Source organism: Balaenoptera acutorostrata, unplaced genomic scaffold (assembly GCF_949987535.1).
Source record: "Balaenoptera acutorostrata unplaced genomic scaffold, mBalAcu1.1 scaffold_351, whole genome shotgun sequence".
In the NCBI taxonomy this organism is placed as follows: domain Eukaryota; kingdom Metazoa; phylum Chordata; class Mammalia; order Artiodactyla; family Balaenopteridae; genus Balaenoptera; species Balaenoptera acutorostrata.
This window is the reverse complement of record NW_026646023.1, coordinates 38,008-56,868: the sequence shown is the minus strand read 5'-3', so window position 1 is coordinate 56,868 and position 18,861 is coordinate 38,008. Positions and strand designations below refer to the sequence as shown.

At 44.1% G+C, this 18,861-nt stretch overlaps 1 protein-coding gene across 1 annotated transcript; it reads right to left on the bottom strand.

Moving 5' to 3' along the window:
* Positions 1-2,418: 2,418 nt before the first annotated feature.
* Positions 2,419-18,854, bottom strand: DDX18 (DEAD-box helicase 18). The gene is made up of 14 exons (XM_007169278.2): positions 18,683-18,854; positions 16,825-17,205; positions 14,175-14,315; positions 12,605-12,740; positions 12,146-12,246; positions 11,826-12,025; positions 11,618-11,732; positions 9,333-9,472; positions 8,418-8,579; positions 7,934-8,086; positions 7,177-7,290; positions 5,664-5,720; positions 5,163-5,340; positions 2,419-4,104 (listed from the first exon to the last, which is right to left on the bottom strand). Exons 1-14 carry the CDS (start codon positions 18,765-18,767, stop codon positions 3,962-3,964), a joined length of 2,106 nt encoding a protein of 701 aa, XP_007169340.2. The 5' UTR covers positions 18,768-18,854; the 3' UTR covers positions 2,419-3,961.
* Positions 18,855-18,861: the final 7 nt, after the last annotated feature.

Below are 18,861 nucleotides of genomic sequence, written 5' to 3'. Positions count from 1 at the left end.
CCCACACACCAGGACTTACATGGCTCGGTCTCTGAACCCAGGAAGGAGATTAGATGCTGGGCAGCCCCACAAACCAAAAGTGTCCACTACAGCAGTCATCTAGTTAAAATTTGTTTGCATCCCCTCCCCTCCCCCTGCCTTAAATTACAGATGAGATGCTGAGTCCTAGAGGGGAGAATGGCTTTCTTAATGACATCTCCTGTGCTAACGCCAACCAACTGGATCCCAGTTGAATGGAACACTGCTGGGGGATCTCGGGGCTTTGGCTGGCTGGGGCAGGAATGGGGGCCAAGGTTGCTGTGCTGTCCTGCACTGTGCTTTCCCACGTAAGGCATTCAAACAAAGGCACAGCTGTTTCTTGCTGGAAAGCCCGAGTCTTAGGTGTCTCCTCTGGCCACCCTGCTTTGTGGATGGCTAAACACACTAACGCCATTTCCTGTGTCTGGCAATTTTACTTTACAGGACGAGAACATTACAAGGTTTAGCAAGAGACTGTCTGTGTTTGTACTCTAGACTGGATGTTCCCACACCTAGCCTTGCTGAGAATCATCCAGAGTCCTCTGCCCTGCTAAAGGCCTATATGGACAATCTCCTGGGCATGGGCAAGAAAAATCTTTAAAAAAAAAAGAAATCTCGGTGTTTCTTGTGTGGCACATTTCTTGTGTGGCATTTGGGAACCCACTTCCCAGAACAGAAGCCTGTCTTCCATAGGTGGAGAAGGTTCCAACAGCTCTTTATCAGCTGAAGTCCACCTGAACCCAAGGATGCAGAATTTCCAGGCTTAGAAATAGCTGGGACATTTCTCTATATATCTGCATGTCACATGACTTGGAAAACAATATTACAATTGCTTACGACATCTATCTTCTCTAGACCTACCAGGCTCCTAAGAGGAGCTCAGCCACACGCATCTGTGTCCTCTGCAGTTCCTGGCACCTAGCAGGCTCTTGATTCATGAACATTTAGCATTATCCAAAGTCATTGTTCCCTCCACCAAACACCCGATACAAATCAGCCTTGACAACTGCATGAATCACCTTGACAGTTGCCTTAGGAAGGTACTGCAGGATTGGAGCACTTCCCAAAACCTGGGTCTGATCAGAATTCCAGGGGACCTGGGCTGTCAGAAATCCTTGGCCTGTTCTCCAGAAGGCCCAAGATAGCTCAAGGCTTCTCAGTGAGTCCTTGTGCCTGATTCCGCTGGGCAGCAGGCCTTTGGCGTAGGATTTAGGTATTCATAAAGACCGCTAACAGGTACTTCGTACTGTCCTAGCACCTTACATGTTAGTGCATTCAATTCTTACCACCTTACAAAGTAGGTTTTATTACTCTCTTTGTTCTACTCATTTCACAGGCCCAGAAAAGAGGCAGAGCTGGAATTTGAACCCAGGCATTCTGGTTCCAGAGCACTCATTTTTAACCACTACGATTTTTTTTTTTTAAATATAAATTTATTTTTGGCCGCGTTGGGTCTTCGTTGCTGCATGCGGACTTTCTCTAGTTGCGGTGGGCGGGGTCTACTCTTCTTTGAGGTGCGTGGGCTTCTCATTGCGGTGGCTTCTCTTGTTGTGGAGCACAGGTTCTAGGCCTGTGGGTTTCAGTAGTTATGGCACTCGGGCTCAGTAGTTGTGGCTCATGGGCTCTAGACCACAGGCTTAGTAGTTGTGGCGCACGGGCTTAGTTGTTCCGCGGCATGTGGGATCTTCCCGGCCCAGGGCTCGAACCCATGTCCCTTGCACTGGCAGGCGGATTCTTAACCACTGCGCCTCCAGGGAAGTCCCACCACTATGTATTTTTGAATAAACAAGATCCTTTTTTGGATATCCCAAATTCAGCTTTAACCTGGGCAGCTAAGACCAAAATAAATTTAGAAATAGCAGTGACACACGTGCAGCCCAGAGGACCCAAAGGTCTCTACTTGCTGGCAGTGATCTGCGTGGCTTCAAGTCCACGCTGCCTGGCCTTCCTGGCTGAGGCCACTTAATCCCATTTGTCAAGTTAGTGGCCGCACACAGGCCGCCAGCAGCTGTGTTCTTAGCACGGGAACCTAAGGGCGCCTTCTCTCTGTGCAAACGAGCCTTGCAGATGGTGCTGCCCTGCCCTCGTATCTGGTTCTAGTCACCGCTCCCTCACATGTGAATCCTGGCCAGGTTGGTCAAGTGCGGTTGCCTGGATGTCCCGAGGCTGGACCAGCCTGCCAGCACAATTTCACACAGGACTCCCAGCAAGTCCTGAAGTAAGCCGTTATCATAGTAAGAACAATCTTTCCACCTCGTTTACACACTTTTCTCACAAATGACAAAACAGGCACTAGACACACCGAGACAAGGACAGCCAGTGTGGGACATGCAGGCATCCAGAACTCAAATCCAGGCAGACCAGGCAAGGTTAAAGCATGGTAATAAATGAGATACAAAGTTGATGTAATTATTTAATGACACAGGAAAATAATGTTATGAAACAAGATGGTTACAAATAGTGGGTAAGGATGACTTACTACACCTTTGATAAAAAAAATGAAAAAGTATGTGTACAAAACACTGGAGGGTTATGTATCAAAATATTGGCAGTATTTACTTCTGTTCAGTGATTACATATTCTCTTTGCTTTTGTGTACTTTCTGAAACATGATTATTTCTGAAACAAAAAAGAATAGTTACTGGAAAGAGAAACAGTTATTAAATGCCAGAAGTCCAGCAGTCAAGGTCTGAAACCCAGGACATGTCTAGCTAGGGGGGCAGTGGTCAAGCCCAGGTGTGGAACAGTGTATCATTCTTTTCTTTTCCTACTGCAGTGCTGTTTACCAGACTGTTTCTTCTACATTTGATACTTATATTTAATAGGAATCTATGAACATGAACTGGTACAACAGCAAAATGATGCTAGCAACTTTGGTTTTAAATAACTACAAAATTTAATAACCATTCTGTAGTTACAAAACACACTAGAAATAAAACATAAAACACACCAGAAATCAAAACAAACCCCATCTGACTAAACCACCGACTTTGTTGCTCATTCTGATGTGTGTTCATTTTCAATTTTCACCATAAATCTATTTTTGTTTCATGGATCTGGAAGAGGCAATTTTTCTCAAAAAGATGCTTTGCCTTCTAAGTACTATGAAGAGTTGGAAGGGCTCACCAAAATCCAAACCACTTCAAACAAACAAGTTTAACTGAGGAGTGTCACCATTCTCTGTGCCTTAAAAACAAAAGTCTGCTAAGTTACCAAATGGAGAACAGCAGAGTATTACACCTGTAAATGAGGCTCAGAACTCTCAGATCTCATCCCCACCCTACCCTCCACGTCAGGACTGCTGGGGCACTTTATTCAAATAACAACGACAACCCGTATTTCTTACCCTTAAAAGAGTAAAACGGAGAAAGGATCATTGTTTTAAAATCCAACATATAAAAAACACAGTGCCACCTGTAACCGGAGGTGCTTCTTAGGTATTTCCCAAAGCTCTCTGCCCTTTTACGTGGCAGCATTTTCAGGAGGGGTCAGAAAACTACTGAAGTAAGGTCCAAGAAACAACGAAAGGTCCAAGAAACAACCAAAACCAAAGAAATAAACTGAGATAATTTCAGCTGTCCAGTGCCAGCTGCCCCGTGTGGCAGGCTGACACAGCACCCTAAGCCATACACATCTTCAGACGCCAGGAGGGAAAGGTGCCAAAGGAGTTACACTACAACACTAACCAGTCTGGGGAAGAAAAGATTTAAACTTAAAAACATTCTATCACCACACAGACTAAGAAGGTCCCCTGCTTCATCCTTGGCCAATCAAGAAATGCTGAACTGTTTTATATCCCCAGAGAGGAGACCCACTGGAAATGTCAGTGCCGGCGCCCCAAGTCCATTCATACTCGTTAGATGAGTCCCAAATCCTACGGCAACAACAATTCCTTTGTTAGAGCAAGAAAAAACAAAATCCGTTTCAGGACAAAGGCGTGTCTTCAGTGAGAGAACTGCCTGCCGTCAGATGGTTTCCTGCTTATGTGCTTGAAGATCTTGGACTTCTCGACTTTTCTGGCTTTCTGGTAGCCGAAGCCACCGCCGCCGCCCCTTTTTTTAAGTTTGCCGTCGTTGCTGTTCACGTCTAAAGGGGGACGTTAAGGAAATCAAGCAACACAAAGACAGGGACTCCAGTCTACCGTCTGCAGAAGAACCAGCCAGCTGTACCGCAGGGGCCCCACCACCCCTCCCCAGGCCACGAACACACGCGAACATTCCAGACATCAGGAGTGGCCACGTGACCGTGGAATAAAACTAGCAGGATAGATTTCTAAGGCCAGTGTAATACTTGTATTATTTTTCCACACAATGAAGCCGAAGAGGTAAATCGGTTAAGTGTGTAGGAACACATTAAGAAATACTCCCAGTGTCAAAACAAAATGACTTTCACCTCTGTTGGGAGCTGATTCAGAGGTGCCTGACCGAGTGGAGCTGCTCTTCCTGTCACATGGGGACTCAACATGTGTTCACAACAGCAGACACTGACTCGATGCCCACGACGCGGACGGCCACCCAAAGGGGGTCCTCCAAGTCCCCGTGGGAGTTACTACCACGGTGTTAACGAGCAGGCCTCACTCCAGCTGGCTGCTGCTTCTGTTGAAAGTGTGTAATAAAACACATATTACATATCACAACAGAAGCAACTGGACGTGTTCCCTTTGCCTTTTATCTTGAGTAGCACTTAGGCTATCTTCTTTCGCTGGTCTTGCCATTTCCTTGCACGAAATGCTTCAATGACTGAGAGGACGAAAGCCCCCTGAGAGGTTCCCTCTTGTCTGCAGCTTCTTCAAGGTGTCCCGCTCCTCTGTGTACCCTGCACAGTGAAGCCACACACCGCCAAGCCCCGCCCCTCTGAGCTTCTCCCCACAACGTACAACTCCCCCTGCTCTGTCTGCCACTCAAATTCGGCTGTCTTTTTTAAAGCCATGAACTGTCTCGCTTCTGTAGTCTCCACCCTGACAATTAACCCCTGCCCACCCCACGTGAGCACTGACAAGAGGTCAGTGACCAGCTTGAAGGCCTGGGCCCTGCAGGCCTCAGCCAGAGCAGACACACCAGCCCAAGTGCTAAGCCCCAAGGCCCCCGGTCACGCTTCTGTCCCTTAGTGCCTGGACGAATTCATAACCACAAAGAAAAGGATACTCAAATCAACAAAAGGAGGCACCTTGAAACCAAACGACAGAGCAACCTGAGGCAAGTTTAAGTTATTAACATTAAAGATCTGTTTCAGCGAATGGGAATCATACGCTCGAATGTATGACTTATACGCTTCCTGGGCTGACTTATGAAGGAAGTAGTTCTTTTCAATCAGTTTTTCAAGCTGAAACAGAAAGAAATATTGCTTTTAATGAAATAAAAAAGCATGTCATATAAAACATTTGTTCCACTACACTTGCTCCAAGCTTTGTAATATCTGCAAAATCAGGCTGCAGTTAAGAATGACGACAAAATTCTTGTAAGATACGGACGGAAACAAGGTAGAGAGCTCTGGAATGTGGTCACCAGCGCAACAAGACACGGAAACAATCGCTCGGTCCGAACTTCTCACTTTATGAACAGGGAGACTCGGAGGACAGAGAGTGTCAGTGAGACGCTACGAAGGTGGTGCTGGGACGACCCTTCCTCCCCCTCTGCCCTGCATACCTGAGACTGAATGTCAGAAATTTTGGACCAGGAAAACTCAAATTCACTTAAAGGAACCTAGAAAACAAAAGCATGCAGGTTAGTAAACCAGGATGGCTCTGATGCAGCTCATCAGGCACTGAAGAGATGGAAGGGGAACAGGCCTGTGGAATTCCCACGGGCCAGACATCTGCTCCCTCGTCTCCCAATGCCAATGGGAAAGGCTTACCTTCCCTCTGCTGACTGCACATGAATCATGCTATGGAATCCTCTTGAAAGAAAAGGCGAGAAACTGGCAGGGGCAACGAATCACTGAAGCCCTTTTCTCTAAATAAAGATCTCTGTGGATGCAACGTGCTGAAGCAGCTTGAAGCTTCTAGCTGAAAGAACCACTAGCCCTTCTCTCCAACACCACACTGCCCTGTGACTGGGGTCTGTGACACTAGGTCACAGTGATCACAAACTCCTACAGAAAGGATATTTCTTACCAGTCGTAACTTATTAGATGACTGGGAAAGTGCGAGACCGGTGCTAGATGCTGGGGGAAGAGAACAGCTGCCCGAGTCACGGGCCCTGCCGTCAGGGAGCCTGCCGCGTTGGGGGGAGACAGGTAAGTGATGAGACAACTTGCCGAGCACCTGTGCCGGGGGGACATGAGGAGGGCAGGGCCTCCCAGAGGAGACAGCAGCTAGCGGAAGCAGAGGCTATCTGAGAGCCAGCAAACAGGCATCTGGAGAGAAAGTGCGAGGGCTGATGGCAATCCCTAGGAACTGCTCCACGATGGGGGAGTGGGGGAAGGAAAATCCACCAGGCGACACTGTGCCGTGAAGAGGCGAATGTTAGGCAAGACAAGGCCCGACAAGCATGCTCACGACCTGGCAACAGAGAGGCCAAAGCCGGATGAGGGCGGACTGGAGACCACAATCAGCGGAGTTGAAATGTAACCCACTTTTCAACGGCAGACTGAGGAAAGGCGACAGGCAGCAGCCACGCTGGACCTCGTGAGAGGAGAGCGGGTTTAGGGTCGAAGTTAGTTTTTGGTCAGAGACTTGAGATGGTAAAGAGCTAAGTGCCAGGGAGGGACAGAGTCAACGAAGAAGGGCCCGAAGGAGGAAGAGGTAGGAGGGAATGGGCTCCCTGGGCTTGGGGCGAGGTGCAGACACATGGAGAAGGGCTGCAGCGGGGGAGCAGGGGCAGAGATGACCGGCGTGAGGGAGCTCGCTCACAAGGAGTGGAGACGGTGTCAAACAGGGCTGCGGGGACGAGAGCGGAGACTGGGGACAGGGACGCACCCTGCGCGACACAGAGCTCAAGGACGGGGCCTTGGGGACAGTCTCCCGCTCACAGTTCCTGGGGGCGACCACGTAAATCTCATCCGCTAAGCTGCTCTAACAACTGTCCGAACGGCATGGCGACGACGCCGGACTCCTCGGACACACCGAGAAATGGTGCTTAAGGCCATGTGCACCGGTAACCAGTTCCTCCCGAGAGCAATCTGTCCCCAGCTTAAGGTTTTCCAAGTGAAGGGCTTTACCTTGGATTGCTTCAAGTAGCGAAGGAAACCCAATTCTTCAGGGCGCAAAATGAGCAAGGCATGCCCTCTGCCGTTCAGGCCTCTGGCTGTTCTGCCCACACGATGAATGTATTCCTTTGGTGGAGAGAGAAAACCTGAGGTAACACACTGGTTTCCATGGCAACCTGTGGCGACCTGCACGTCCAGAACCTGCACGGTAGTGGACGGCAGTGTGCCCGCACAGCAGTGTGAGACGGCCCCCACCTCCACCTACGCCACACAGCCCGTGACCAAGCTCCCCAAAGCTGGCCCCCCATTCCTTCCGCAGGGAGCGTCCCCACAGAGGTAACACGGCCATGCCCGGGGCCAAGGAAAGCTAGACAGAACATTCACATTAATTCTGTGACCTAATCAGATGACTATTAAGTGTGCTTCAACTTCAAAAGGGCTTTGGGAAACATATTTAAATGCCGGCTGATAATTTATATAATCTATTGTCTGTTGAAATACCCAATAAAACTTATTTTACTACATATAGTAAAGAATGGTATCTATCTCTGTAAGCAAATTTTATTTCCTTCTGACATCTACTGCTCGTAACCGATCCTTCCAAGCATATAACATGCCTAACGTAAGTCCCACTGACACCTGTCGAATGTCCTAGCACACACCCTCTCTGGGTCCTGCAAAAGCCCTGAACGCTATCAGCCTCAGAGAAGCCCTGCAGTCACTGCACACTACAGGGGTATTCTGCGGAATGCGGTATTTCTCAGGGAACCTTGGGGTCATCCGGAGGGTCGTACTGAACAATCCAGTCCACTTCAGGAATGTCCAGCCCTCTAGCTGCCACGTCTGTACACAACAAGATCCCCGAATCTGCATTGCAGAACTGGAAGAACGTGGTCGTACGCTTGTTTTGTTTCTGCCTTCCCTAGAATCAAAACAAAACATCCATTGGAACAGAAAACTTGAAGTTGTTTGTGGGAGGTCTCGATGTAGAATCCCCAAACTGTGGAACTATTACCCTGCTTTATTTCAAGTTCATAACCTGTCCTATTTCCTCAAGGGATGGCGTCCGCTCCTCCTTTCTGGTCCCCACCCCTCCACCCCCAGCAAAGCTCCCTCCACACAGGACCAGTCACCCACTATTGCCCAAACGACTTAGAACTATGTTTGGAGGAGAGAGCAAAACCTCAATACCCACGATCTATATAGCTTGATAAGTGTAACCTGTTTTTAATAAATTCATCATAATCACTTACATGAATGGCCAAGACAGGCAAATCGATGTAGTTCAGCAACTCATAGTGGTATTTCACGGACTTACAGGACGAAAAGAAGACCATCAGTTTCTTCTTCCGGTTCTTCTTAAGGAATGTAAAGAGGAGGAGGAATCTCTTTTCGGAAGGACAGACAACGTATCCCTAGGAGAGGTGCAAGTGGACAGACACAGAAGAATCAAACGGACATTTTCAGCTTCATCAACTAATATAATTTGATGGAGAACACAGATTAATACAGCATATACACTGTTATGCCTCACCTACAGCAAAATTACTGCCTTCATTATAACAATGCATTCCTAAAATAAGACTAATTTTAACTCTTTTGATTCCTTTTATTGGCTACAATCACTGGATCCTAAATACTTCCCATATTTCTGAGACTACTGGTTATTAAGTTCTTATAATCATAATGTACCAATACCTCCATTAACTGGAACCCTCAAAGTGTATCAATGTTTCATTTTTAGAAGGTTCTTAACAGCAAGACCTCAAATAACCACAGCTTAAGTGCACTGTCCTAAACATGATAACAAAGCTGGGTGAATATATTTTTAAAAACTCAACAACCAATGAAAGGTTTTTAAGGTGAAGTGTTACAGGAAACATATCATTCAGCAAAAGACTCAACCTTAAGCTCTATTTTCAATCAACCTAGTCTGGATCTCTGTCACCTCATTTCCACAGTGAGGCGCCTGAAACCAGCCTCTCCACCTTCTAGCTCACCTCACATCTTAGCGCAAAAGATTATTAAACAGCAAAATGTTTTTTACTCCTCTAAAATTGGCAGTGATATATTCAGTTCATTAACCCATTTGCTTTCTAGACGATCCTCCAAACACTTGCAAGGAAACACCAACGACCCTTAAAATCGAAGGTATTGACAAAAAGTACCTGCTCAAGACCGTCCACGGTTGCATGAGTTTTATCGTCATCAACACCAACATACAAGGGCTCCTTTTTCAGAGAAATCCTTGCCAGGTCTTCAACTTTTCGAGTTTGTGTGGCAGAAAAGAGCATGGTCTGTCTGCGGGCTGAAACACACCCACATAAACATGACCCAGATCCTTCAGGGAACCCTTAGAATTGCTTCACAACTAAAAATGCTCTCAGTGGAACTATCAGAAATGAGAGACATGGTATCACTATAAATAGTAAGAAAGGAACATCATGGACAACTTTAGACATTTGACAACTAAGATGAAATGGACAGTTTCCTTGAAAAAGAAACTGCTAAAGCTTGCTCAAGAAGAAATAGAAAACCTGAACAGCCTTGTATCTATTAAGGAAATTATAGTTAAAATCTTCATAAAGAAGACTCCAGCCCCCAATGGCCTCTGCTGTTGAAGTCTATCAAACACTTATGAAAGAAATATTACCAATATTTCATAAACTCTCCAGGACATTGAAGAGAGCTTACTTCCCAACGCACACCTTTCACAAAGTTTTAGCAAAGTGAATCCAGAAATATATATAAAGGATAATGCATCATGACCAAGTGGGGTTTATTCTAGGAATGCAGGGTTGGTTAACAGTTGAAAATTAACCAATATAATTTACCATATTAACAGACTAAAGAAAAAACATCTGATCATTTCAACAGACACAGAAAAAACATGTCAGAATTTAACATTTATTTCTAATTTAAGAAAAATCTTAGCAAACTAGGAACAAAAGGGATCACCCTCAGTCTGATATAGGGCATATAGATCTAGAGCATCTACAGCTAACATCATACTTAATGGTGAAAGACTGAATGCTTTCCCACCTAAGATCAGTAGTAAGACAAAGATGTCTTCTCTTGCCAGTTCCATTCAGGATTATACTGGAGGTTCTGGCCAGCTCAATCAGGCAAGAAAACAATTAAGTGAAAAATTTTATCTCACAAAAGATATGAAAAAACCTGTACACTGAACTCTGAAACACTGCTGAGAGAAATTAAACGAAGATCTACCTCATTCACGTGTTGAATGACTCAACATTGTCTTCCACCAATGATCAATATTCAGTACAACCCCAAGATCCCCGGAGATTAACAAACTGATTCTAATATTCATATAGAAATGCCAAGGACAAGACCAGCCAAAACAATTTTGAAAACGAACAAAGTTGGAGGGTTAACACTACCTAATTTCAAGACTTAACAGGAGGAACTGGAAATCCATACACTGCTGATGGGGATGTAAACTGGTACAAATTAAACATTCACCAGCCACTCCATTCCGAGGTAATCACCCAACAGAAAAGGAGATATATGCCCACAAAAAGAGTTGCAGATGGATGTTCATAGCAACTTTTTTTGTAGTAGACCGAAACTGTTAACAACACAGTGGTCCATCAACAGTTAAATGGATAAACAGGTTGTGGCATATTTATACACGAGAACGTCACTGAGGAATAAAGCAAAGAACTACTGATATGTGTAACGGCACAGACGAATCACAGAAGCATCTGCTGAGCACAAGAAACCAGACAAAAAGAGAGTTACACTGCATATGAATTCATATGAATCCCTGGAAAATGCAAACCGATCTACAGTGACAGAAAGCAGATCCACAGTCACCTGTGAGAGAGAGGTGTGTGGCAGCTGTTGGAAGCGGGGGACGGTGAGAGGGAGGGATTACAAAGGCGCACAAAGAAAGTCCTGAGGGTTATGGAAAGTTCACTGTATGGATTGTGGTGATGGTTTCGAGGTGTAAACAGGACAAAAACGTATCAAAGCATACATTTAAAATATGTAGATTATTATGTTAATTATACCTCAATGAAGCATTAAAAAACTAATCGTATAATGCACTGAACCATGATGTTTTTATAGATATAAGCAGTTTATAATGTTTCAAGTACTATAACCAAGGTATGTACCACTCAAACATAACACAGAAGGCAGCAAGTCGATGGCTACCCAGGAGATGTGAGATGGGGTGGCGGGGACGGACGGGAACGAGACGTACGTTAAGACTGTTCAGCTTGCGCTGCAGCCTCTCAAATGGCAAAACCACTGCATTAAGTCACTAGTGAGAGTGATGCTTATGTTGCAAACTACATCTGAGGGTGACCGGCACAACCACTTCACTCGCTAAATTAAAATTCTGACATTAGTAGTTTTCATACAGGAAAAACTCTCATCTACTTCCAACAGCTACTCGGCAAACCACATGCAGATGCTACCTACTTACTTGGCAGAAGTTTAATAATTTGCTTTAATTCTTCTTCAAACCCAACATCCAAGATACGATCAGCCTCATCAATAACCAGACACTGTAGGTTTTTATACATAAACCCTGGGGTATTCTGACAAGACAAAGGACAAAGAAAAACTGTTAGCTGTCAAGTTTACGTTTCACACAGACAAAAGATGGGGACCACACAACAGTGTTCTCTTACCTGCATATGGTCCAGGAGACGGCCTGGTGTGGCCACAATGACGTTGATCCCATTGGCAAGCTTCTGTGCTTCAGCAGATCTGTTGCTGCCCCCCATTATTAACCCATACGTGTGAACATGGTGTGTCATCAGCTCCTTAAGGACACCAAAAGTCTGCATGGCCAGTTCCCTAGTAGGTGAGAGAATAAGGACTCCTGTTCCTAAAAAGCAAAACAGGATATACAGTGAAAGTCCAACTGCAGTTATCACCAGGAGTCCACCAACAGCTACAACAGACTTCCAGTGAGATACTGGCAGAAACAGTGGGACCACAGACTTACCATTCCTGGGCATGAACTTTAACTTAACAACGAGTTCAACTGCAGGAATGAGAAATGCCAGGGTTTTGCCACTGCCTGTTTTTGCAGCTGCTAGAAGATCCCTAAAAAATAAAAAGGAAAAGGAGAAAGACATTTAGTCTACTCATTCAACAAGTACCATGTACTATCACACATGTTTTAGGCACTGAGGCTAGATCATAACAAGAAAGAAGTCCCCACCTTCTCTATCACTGAAATCCATCACGTGGGTTAAATACTTAACTCAAAAATAAGAATTGTGCTAAAAACAGAAGTGAACAATTTTCTCCAAACATCAGTAAATAAGCTAAAGCCTTTAACGAAGGTTGGGTATGTTACCCAACACGGTGCAAGATCGATAGAACATAATGGTATTTTCTTTCCAAACTACTAGCACTAAAAATAGAGATACTAATGCCCAAACCTCAACGTTAATCATACCTGCCTTCCAGAAGTGGTCTGATACTTTTATGCTGAATTTCAGTCATGTTTGTAAAGCCCATTTCTTTTATTGCCTTCAGAGTGTTCTCATTGACAAGATTAGTCAGAGAATCAAACAAAGTATCCTCAAAAGCTCCTAAGGAGAAGATAGTTTATCATTAGCAAATTTATCTTTTCTTAATAGTTAATATTGCTAGTTTCCTAAATTAGTTTTGCTGATTGAAAACATTACTGGGTTGGTGTCAAGCTTAGAAGAGCTTCTTCCAATAAGAATAAACCCCAACCATTCCTATATAATATCAAGAAAAAAACCTTATACTTTTCAAGTTTCTCCACTGCTCATGGCTGTGTGATGTAAAGTCCAGCCTATACTGTAACAAAATAACAGACGGAGAGGTGGTACAGTCAAGGGACTTGTATGAAATGAAAATGCCAAGGTGGCGGGAAGGGGAGAGGGAGAGACGGGGGTGGTTTGCAGGGGGAGAGTTCAGAGGGAAATGAAATGTTTAAGAAATGTGAAATGAAAACTGAATATGAAATCAATCAGAATAGTAACTCTCACTCCTAAAAGACAACTGGGAAGAGTCAGATGCAGCCACAGATGGCTAGACTGTACCCACAGACCAGCTGTGCTGAGGCTCGCCAGCAGGGGGAGGCATCAGGATCACCCGCGAGCTCCCCGCCCCACACGTGCCCTGGCTATAACCCAAGTTTGGGCAACCTTGACACCACCAACGTTTTGGGATGGATAATTTTTTGTTGTAAGAGGCTGTCCTATGCATTATAGGATGTCCTGCAGCGTCACTGACCTCTACCTACTGGATGCCTGTAGCCTGCCCCCAGTTCTGACAACCAAACATATTGGTAGCCAACCCTCATGGTTTGCCTGGGACAGAGGTTTAAGGGATGCAGGACTTTGGATGGGAAAACTGGGATGAGCTGGTCACCCTACCTGGGAGGTAAAATTACCCTCTTTGAGAACCACTGCCATAACCTTTGCAATTTTGATTATGGAGATTGGGTGCTGGGCCTCAATTATTTTAATAAACAAAAAAACCCTAACCAAACAACCCAAGCAACTGCTAGATATTTCTGGTTAGGAGCAACTGATTCTAGCCTAAACGCTTGACTTTACAGGTAAAGAAATAGAGGCTAAAGGAGGTGACTCTGGCACAAGCCCCTCAATAATGTTAATTTCACCCGTCTCTTTTAGTAATGGAGCCAGTGTCGAACCTCTGGGCTCCAGACTTCCGGGCCAATGATTTTCCTACTACAACATGGAGTGAGCTTTAGAAAGAGACAAACCAAAGGAACAGAGGACCCCAAGAGCTATTCGTGTGCATGTCAAAATATTTAGTGTTAGAAATAAAGAAAAGGGAAAAACAGAGAAAGAAACAACAGGAACTAAGGCACACAACGTGGATGATAAAAATAGTTAGATGTAAATCCATTTCTTGTCAATCCTTATTTTTTCCAGGTAAATTAAATGCCACAACTGAACCTTCAGATACTATAACCCAAGCAGGCATGACATTTTAGAGAAGACCTAGCTGGAAAGCACTGAGGCTACCTGTCAGGCCCAGGGGCAGGCTGGGTACCACGCTGTCATCGTCCTCACTGTCTGGCTTCTCCACACTGTTTCCTGTTTCTTCAGGAGCCTGGGCACCATCTTCAGAGTCTCCTTTGCCTTCAGTTTTTGCTTTTTTGGAATCTTTGGATTAAAGGACAAACCCCCCACAAATTTTTTTCTTAAAATAAGAATACCAAATGAGACCACAAAATAAAAGACGTGTGATGCAAAAAGGCATATTTTCAAAAGCTTAACATATTTTCAGTTTTATAATTTGCTAAGAATCTCTTTTTCCTGATTAAAAAATCTGGCTATATTAAAAAACCCAGTGGGACACACAGGTTTGCCAACAAACTTTATGTTTTAGGATTCTTAATACATATTCTTTTACTGAAGTATAGTTGATTTACAATATTGTGTTGCTTTCAGGTATATAGCGAAGTGATTCAGTTCTACATACATATATGTATATATTGACATTCTTTTTTAAAAATGCTTTTTCATTATATTGACTACAGTTCCCTGAGCTACACAGTAAATCCTTGTTCTCTGTTTTATGTATGGTAGCATGCATCTGTTAACCCCATACTCCCAATTCAGCCAGCCCCCCTTCCCCTTTGGTAACCGTAAGCTTGTTTTCTGTCCGTGAGTCTGTTTCTGTTTTGTAAGTTCATTTGTACTATTTTTCAGATTCCACATATATGTGATATCATATAATATTTCTTTCTCTGTCTGACTTACTACTTTTATATTATACCATCTTAAGTGAGCAAGAAATTTTTTATAAGCTGAACTAAACAATTTAAGTATGTTAATCACACCCAGTTCTATAAACTTCACTGAGAAAAACAAGGGCAAGTCATTAACGTTTTTTAAAAAAACTTATAACAAGCGTGGTCTTTCCTCCTAAGCCATTAAACATAAATTTTCTATAAAAGCTAATTTTGTTTTAAAGGGGAACAGAAACACAAAAGGCTCTTCATGGTACTAGAGGCAGACTACAAAGCAAGAGCAACAATCTACTTAGCTGGGCGACAGAAACTGGCCTGTTCCTTGAATGTAAGTGGTGAGGGGAGGAGAGGGAAGGCCTCCTGGCTTTTCATTTCTACATCCACAACTTTCGTAACATAGCCCCCTAAACTACCTTCTCAGTCTCACCTCCCATCATGCTCTTAAATGTTCCACTCTGGGCCAAATGGGTTGACTACCATGCTGGGCTTTTACAAGTTTTTGGCAGTTAGTGATGCTACTTAGAACAGAATTGACCTAAACCAGAACTCAGGACTCTTTGTAGCCCAGGACTGGCCTCTTCTTTGGACCTTACTACCACCCTTCTGGGAAATGGTCAACACTGCAGGACCCACACGTTCAAAGGCCATGGATATTATCAGCTGGTCTTCAAGGCTTATTACTTCTGTTTTCCTTAAAACAGTTCTTAAAGGTTACCAATAGGATTTAAACTCCCAGCCCTGTGATTCAATGCTTGAGAGAAGAAATAATATCACTTCCTTAGGCATACTCAGAACAAGAATCCTAAAGGCACTAATAATTTTAGAATAGGATTACAATCACTTTAAATCAAAACTGTAATGTCTAATCCTCATGCTTTTCTCTATCTTACTTCACTTTCTGTTTAAACGATTTCCCATAACTTACAAATGTATTATAGCCTGTAGGTAGTAAAAAGACAGCCATGCGTGTTTGGAAAATTCAAAGTGTCCTTCTAAATGAAACCTTTATTTCAGACAAAAGATGAATAGGATATGCTAACACAAGTGCTGGCAAACTTCTGTAAAGGGCCAGACTGTAAACATTTTAGGCTTTGCAGGCCATATGGTCTCTATCACCACAAAGGCCAAGTAAAAAAATGGGCATCTCAGTGTTCCAATTAAGCTTATTTGCAAAAATAGGCAGAAGGCTGAAAAGTTTGCTGACACCTGTTCTATCCTGTCTTGAAATCTCTGCTTGCTCACATTTCAATTAAAATGCCTATTCTTTCACCTAAGCTTATTCAATCCAAGAATCTTGCAAAAGAAAATAACCCTGCCTCCCCAATCCTGGCCATTCTACTCACTTGGAAATTAACATTCCATTTATTCAGAAGTTTCCTAACTGCTATTTTATATACTTTGCGTATCCAAATTATCATTAAGTTGCCTTTCGAAGGTAGGAATTTATTGTAGGAAAAAGGAATGGGGCAAAAAAGACGTAAATGAAAATAATCACTAATGCAAAGTCCTTGACACATAAAGACCCAAGAAGATTTTACTACCAGCCCAGATTTCTTTAGTGTCAGTAATTCCATAATTCTCTTTGGAAACAGGTAAACCTAAAATATTTTCCATAAGATCTTATGGAAAAACCCGAATGAACTTTTTGGCCAGCCCAATACTATGTCATAGTACGTTCTGTTTATCATAAAAAGCTCAGATAGTTAACTGCCAAAGAAGAGCAGTATTTTGAGAAACGTTAAACTGCAGCCCCCACCCCCCGCCCCACCACCAACGTTTGCTTTAGCTACCAGGCTAGTTTCTCGTACGCCAGTAAGTACAGAGGAGTCTTGCATGTCATGTGGACATAAGAAGAAGAGAGGAAAAGCAGAATGAGAACTTGAAAACCTGAATAGCTTAAGTTCAAAGAAAATACATACCAGGCCCAGCATCATCCACTATTTTTCTCTTTTTCTTCTTCTTCTTCTTCTTTTTTGATTCTGAATTGGGAGACTGCATTGCTGCTTCCCCACTGGTCAGTGTGGTAGATTTCTTGGAGGATTTTTTTACTTTTACATTTTCCACTGTTTCTTTAGGTAAGTCTCCATTTTGGGCTTCTGACCAGCCTGCATTCATAGACTGTTTCAGGAATTTTTTAACTTTTCCACCTACTACTGCTTCTTCAGAGATGTCTCCATTTTGGGTTTCTGACAAGCCCACAGTCACAGACTGTTTTAGGGACTTTTTAATTTTTCCACCTCCCACTGTTCCTTCAGACACATCTCCGTTTTGAGCTTCTGACAAGCTCACAGCTGAGGCCCCTGTTTAAAAACAGAGCACACACGGTGACAAAGAAGGAGAGGTTTACTTAGAAACGCTCGTATCCCAAATGAGAAATGTCATGGCTTCCAGGACTGAAATGATTTAGTTTCTACTTCCCTGTCATGTACATTAAAACAGCTTCCAATTTTACAGTGTTCTACTGCAGGACAAATAAATTAAAAAAAAAAAAAAAAGGGGAAAGCTGCATTGATTTTTTAACTTCAAAAACCACATCTCTGTCTGTAAGGAGTTAAAAGTCTGGATCAGGAAAACTTCAGTGAGGTTAAATAAACAAATGGGGCCAATGTTACAAAATATACATTCTAATATTAGGTATTTGATATACTTTCCTAGACATCAGTGAATTGAAAACTCTGTTGATATAACCACTTATTTGTCTTGATATTTATCATATATAAATGCCTAAGACTGTCTTTACAAAAGTTTCTGTTTATACACAGAAGAAGCACCATCTTTTTTTTACCTTTAACTAAGAAGTAGTTAGCAATGCTTTGTTATTCTATAGGAAATGGAAATATAAGGGAACTTCAAAAACATTATTCCTAAAACCCACACACCTCTTCTCTCCTCCAGAATTTCTTTCAATCAACTAATCTCTGCAGAAAACCAGCTAGTGTAAGGCGTAATGCCTCCAACACTGCCCTAGGGGGCTTCCGTATTATACAGGATCGAAAAAGGGTATCATATCCTCAGGATGTCTGACCCACTGTCAGGAAGTCAGAATTGCAAATGAAGTAAGTAAAGAAAAGTGACATTCAGGTAAAATGCTTTTCATGGAAGTCTTTAAGGATGCAAATACGTAGAAGTTCTTAAGAAATTTATAACCTAAAGTTAGGGGTGACAGGAAGACAGGGCACGAGATTACGCACATGCGTATGATATGTGCAAAAAGACACTTTGGGAGCCGAAAATGATGAAGTTCTTCAAGAGTCGAAACAGAGGGCAGGTGGGTAGGGGAAGGCAAGGGTATCAGGAATGTTCTGTGAAGAGTGACACCCAGCTTGTTCTGAAGCGACAGAGACATGAGATAGATGATGTGAAAGGAAAATGCGTGGAGATGAGAAAGTCCCACGTGCCTGATTGGAAATGGGGGTTGGGGATGACCCAAGAGGTGGTGAGGAAGTCAGAAAGGGAGGGTGGAAGTGGGGCAGGCTGGAAACGAACTCTAGAGGTCTCCTGCCCGAACTCTGTAAGGACAAACTGCTGCTCAGAAAGGGCAGATCGGGGGCCACGCGGAGAGTCGGCATCTGCGCGGGGCCCGACGGGAGGCCGCCCCGGGTGGCCTTTCCACGCTCCGCAAGCACGCGCGCTCTGCAGGGACGCTGCCAGCGCTACATCGGGGCCGCAGGGCCTCCCCACCAGCGCCGCTCGGCCCCGCGGCCGCCGCAGGGCGCCACGGCCCACGTGCTGGCTCCCTCCGCAACCCAGGCCGCCGCGAAGCTCAGCGCATCTCACCCTGGAGCTTTAGGTTTCGCTGTCGCAATTTGAGGTTCCGCTTCTCGATCTTCTTGCGTAAAAGTTTCATCGGTAAATGAGACATGTTGTCGGTGAAGCGCCTTCACGGCCGCGCCGCAACCCGGCTTCTCTGCTCTCCCCGGTGACGTTACTTCCTTTCCGGCCACACGAGCTCAGTT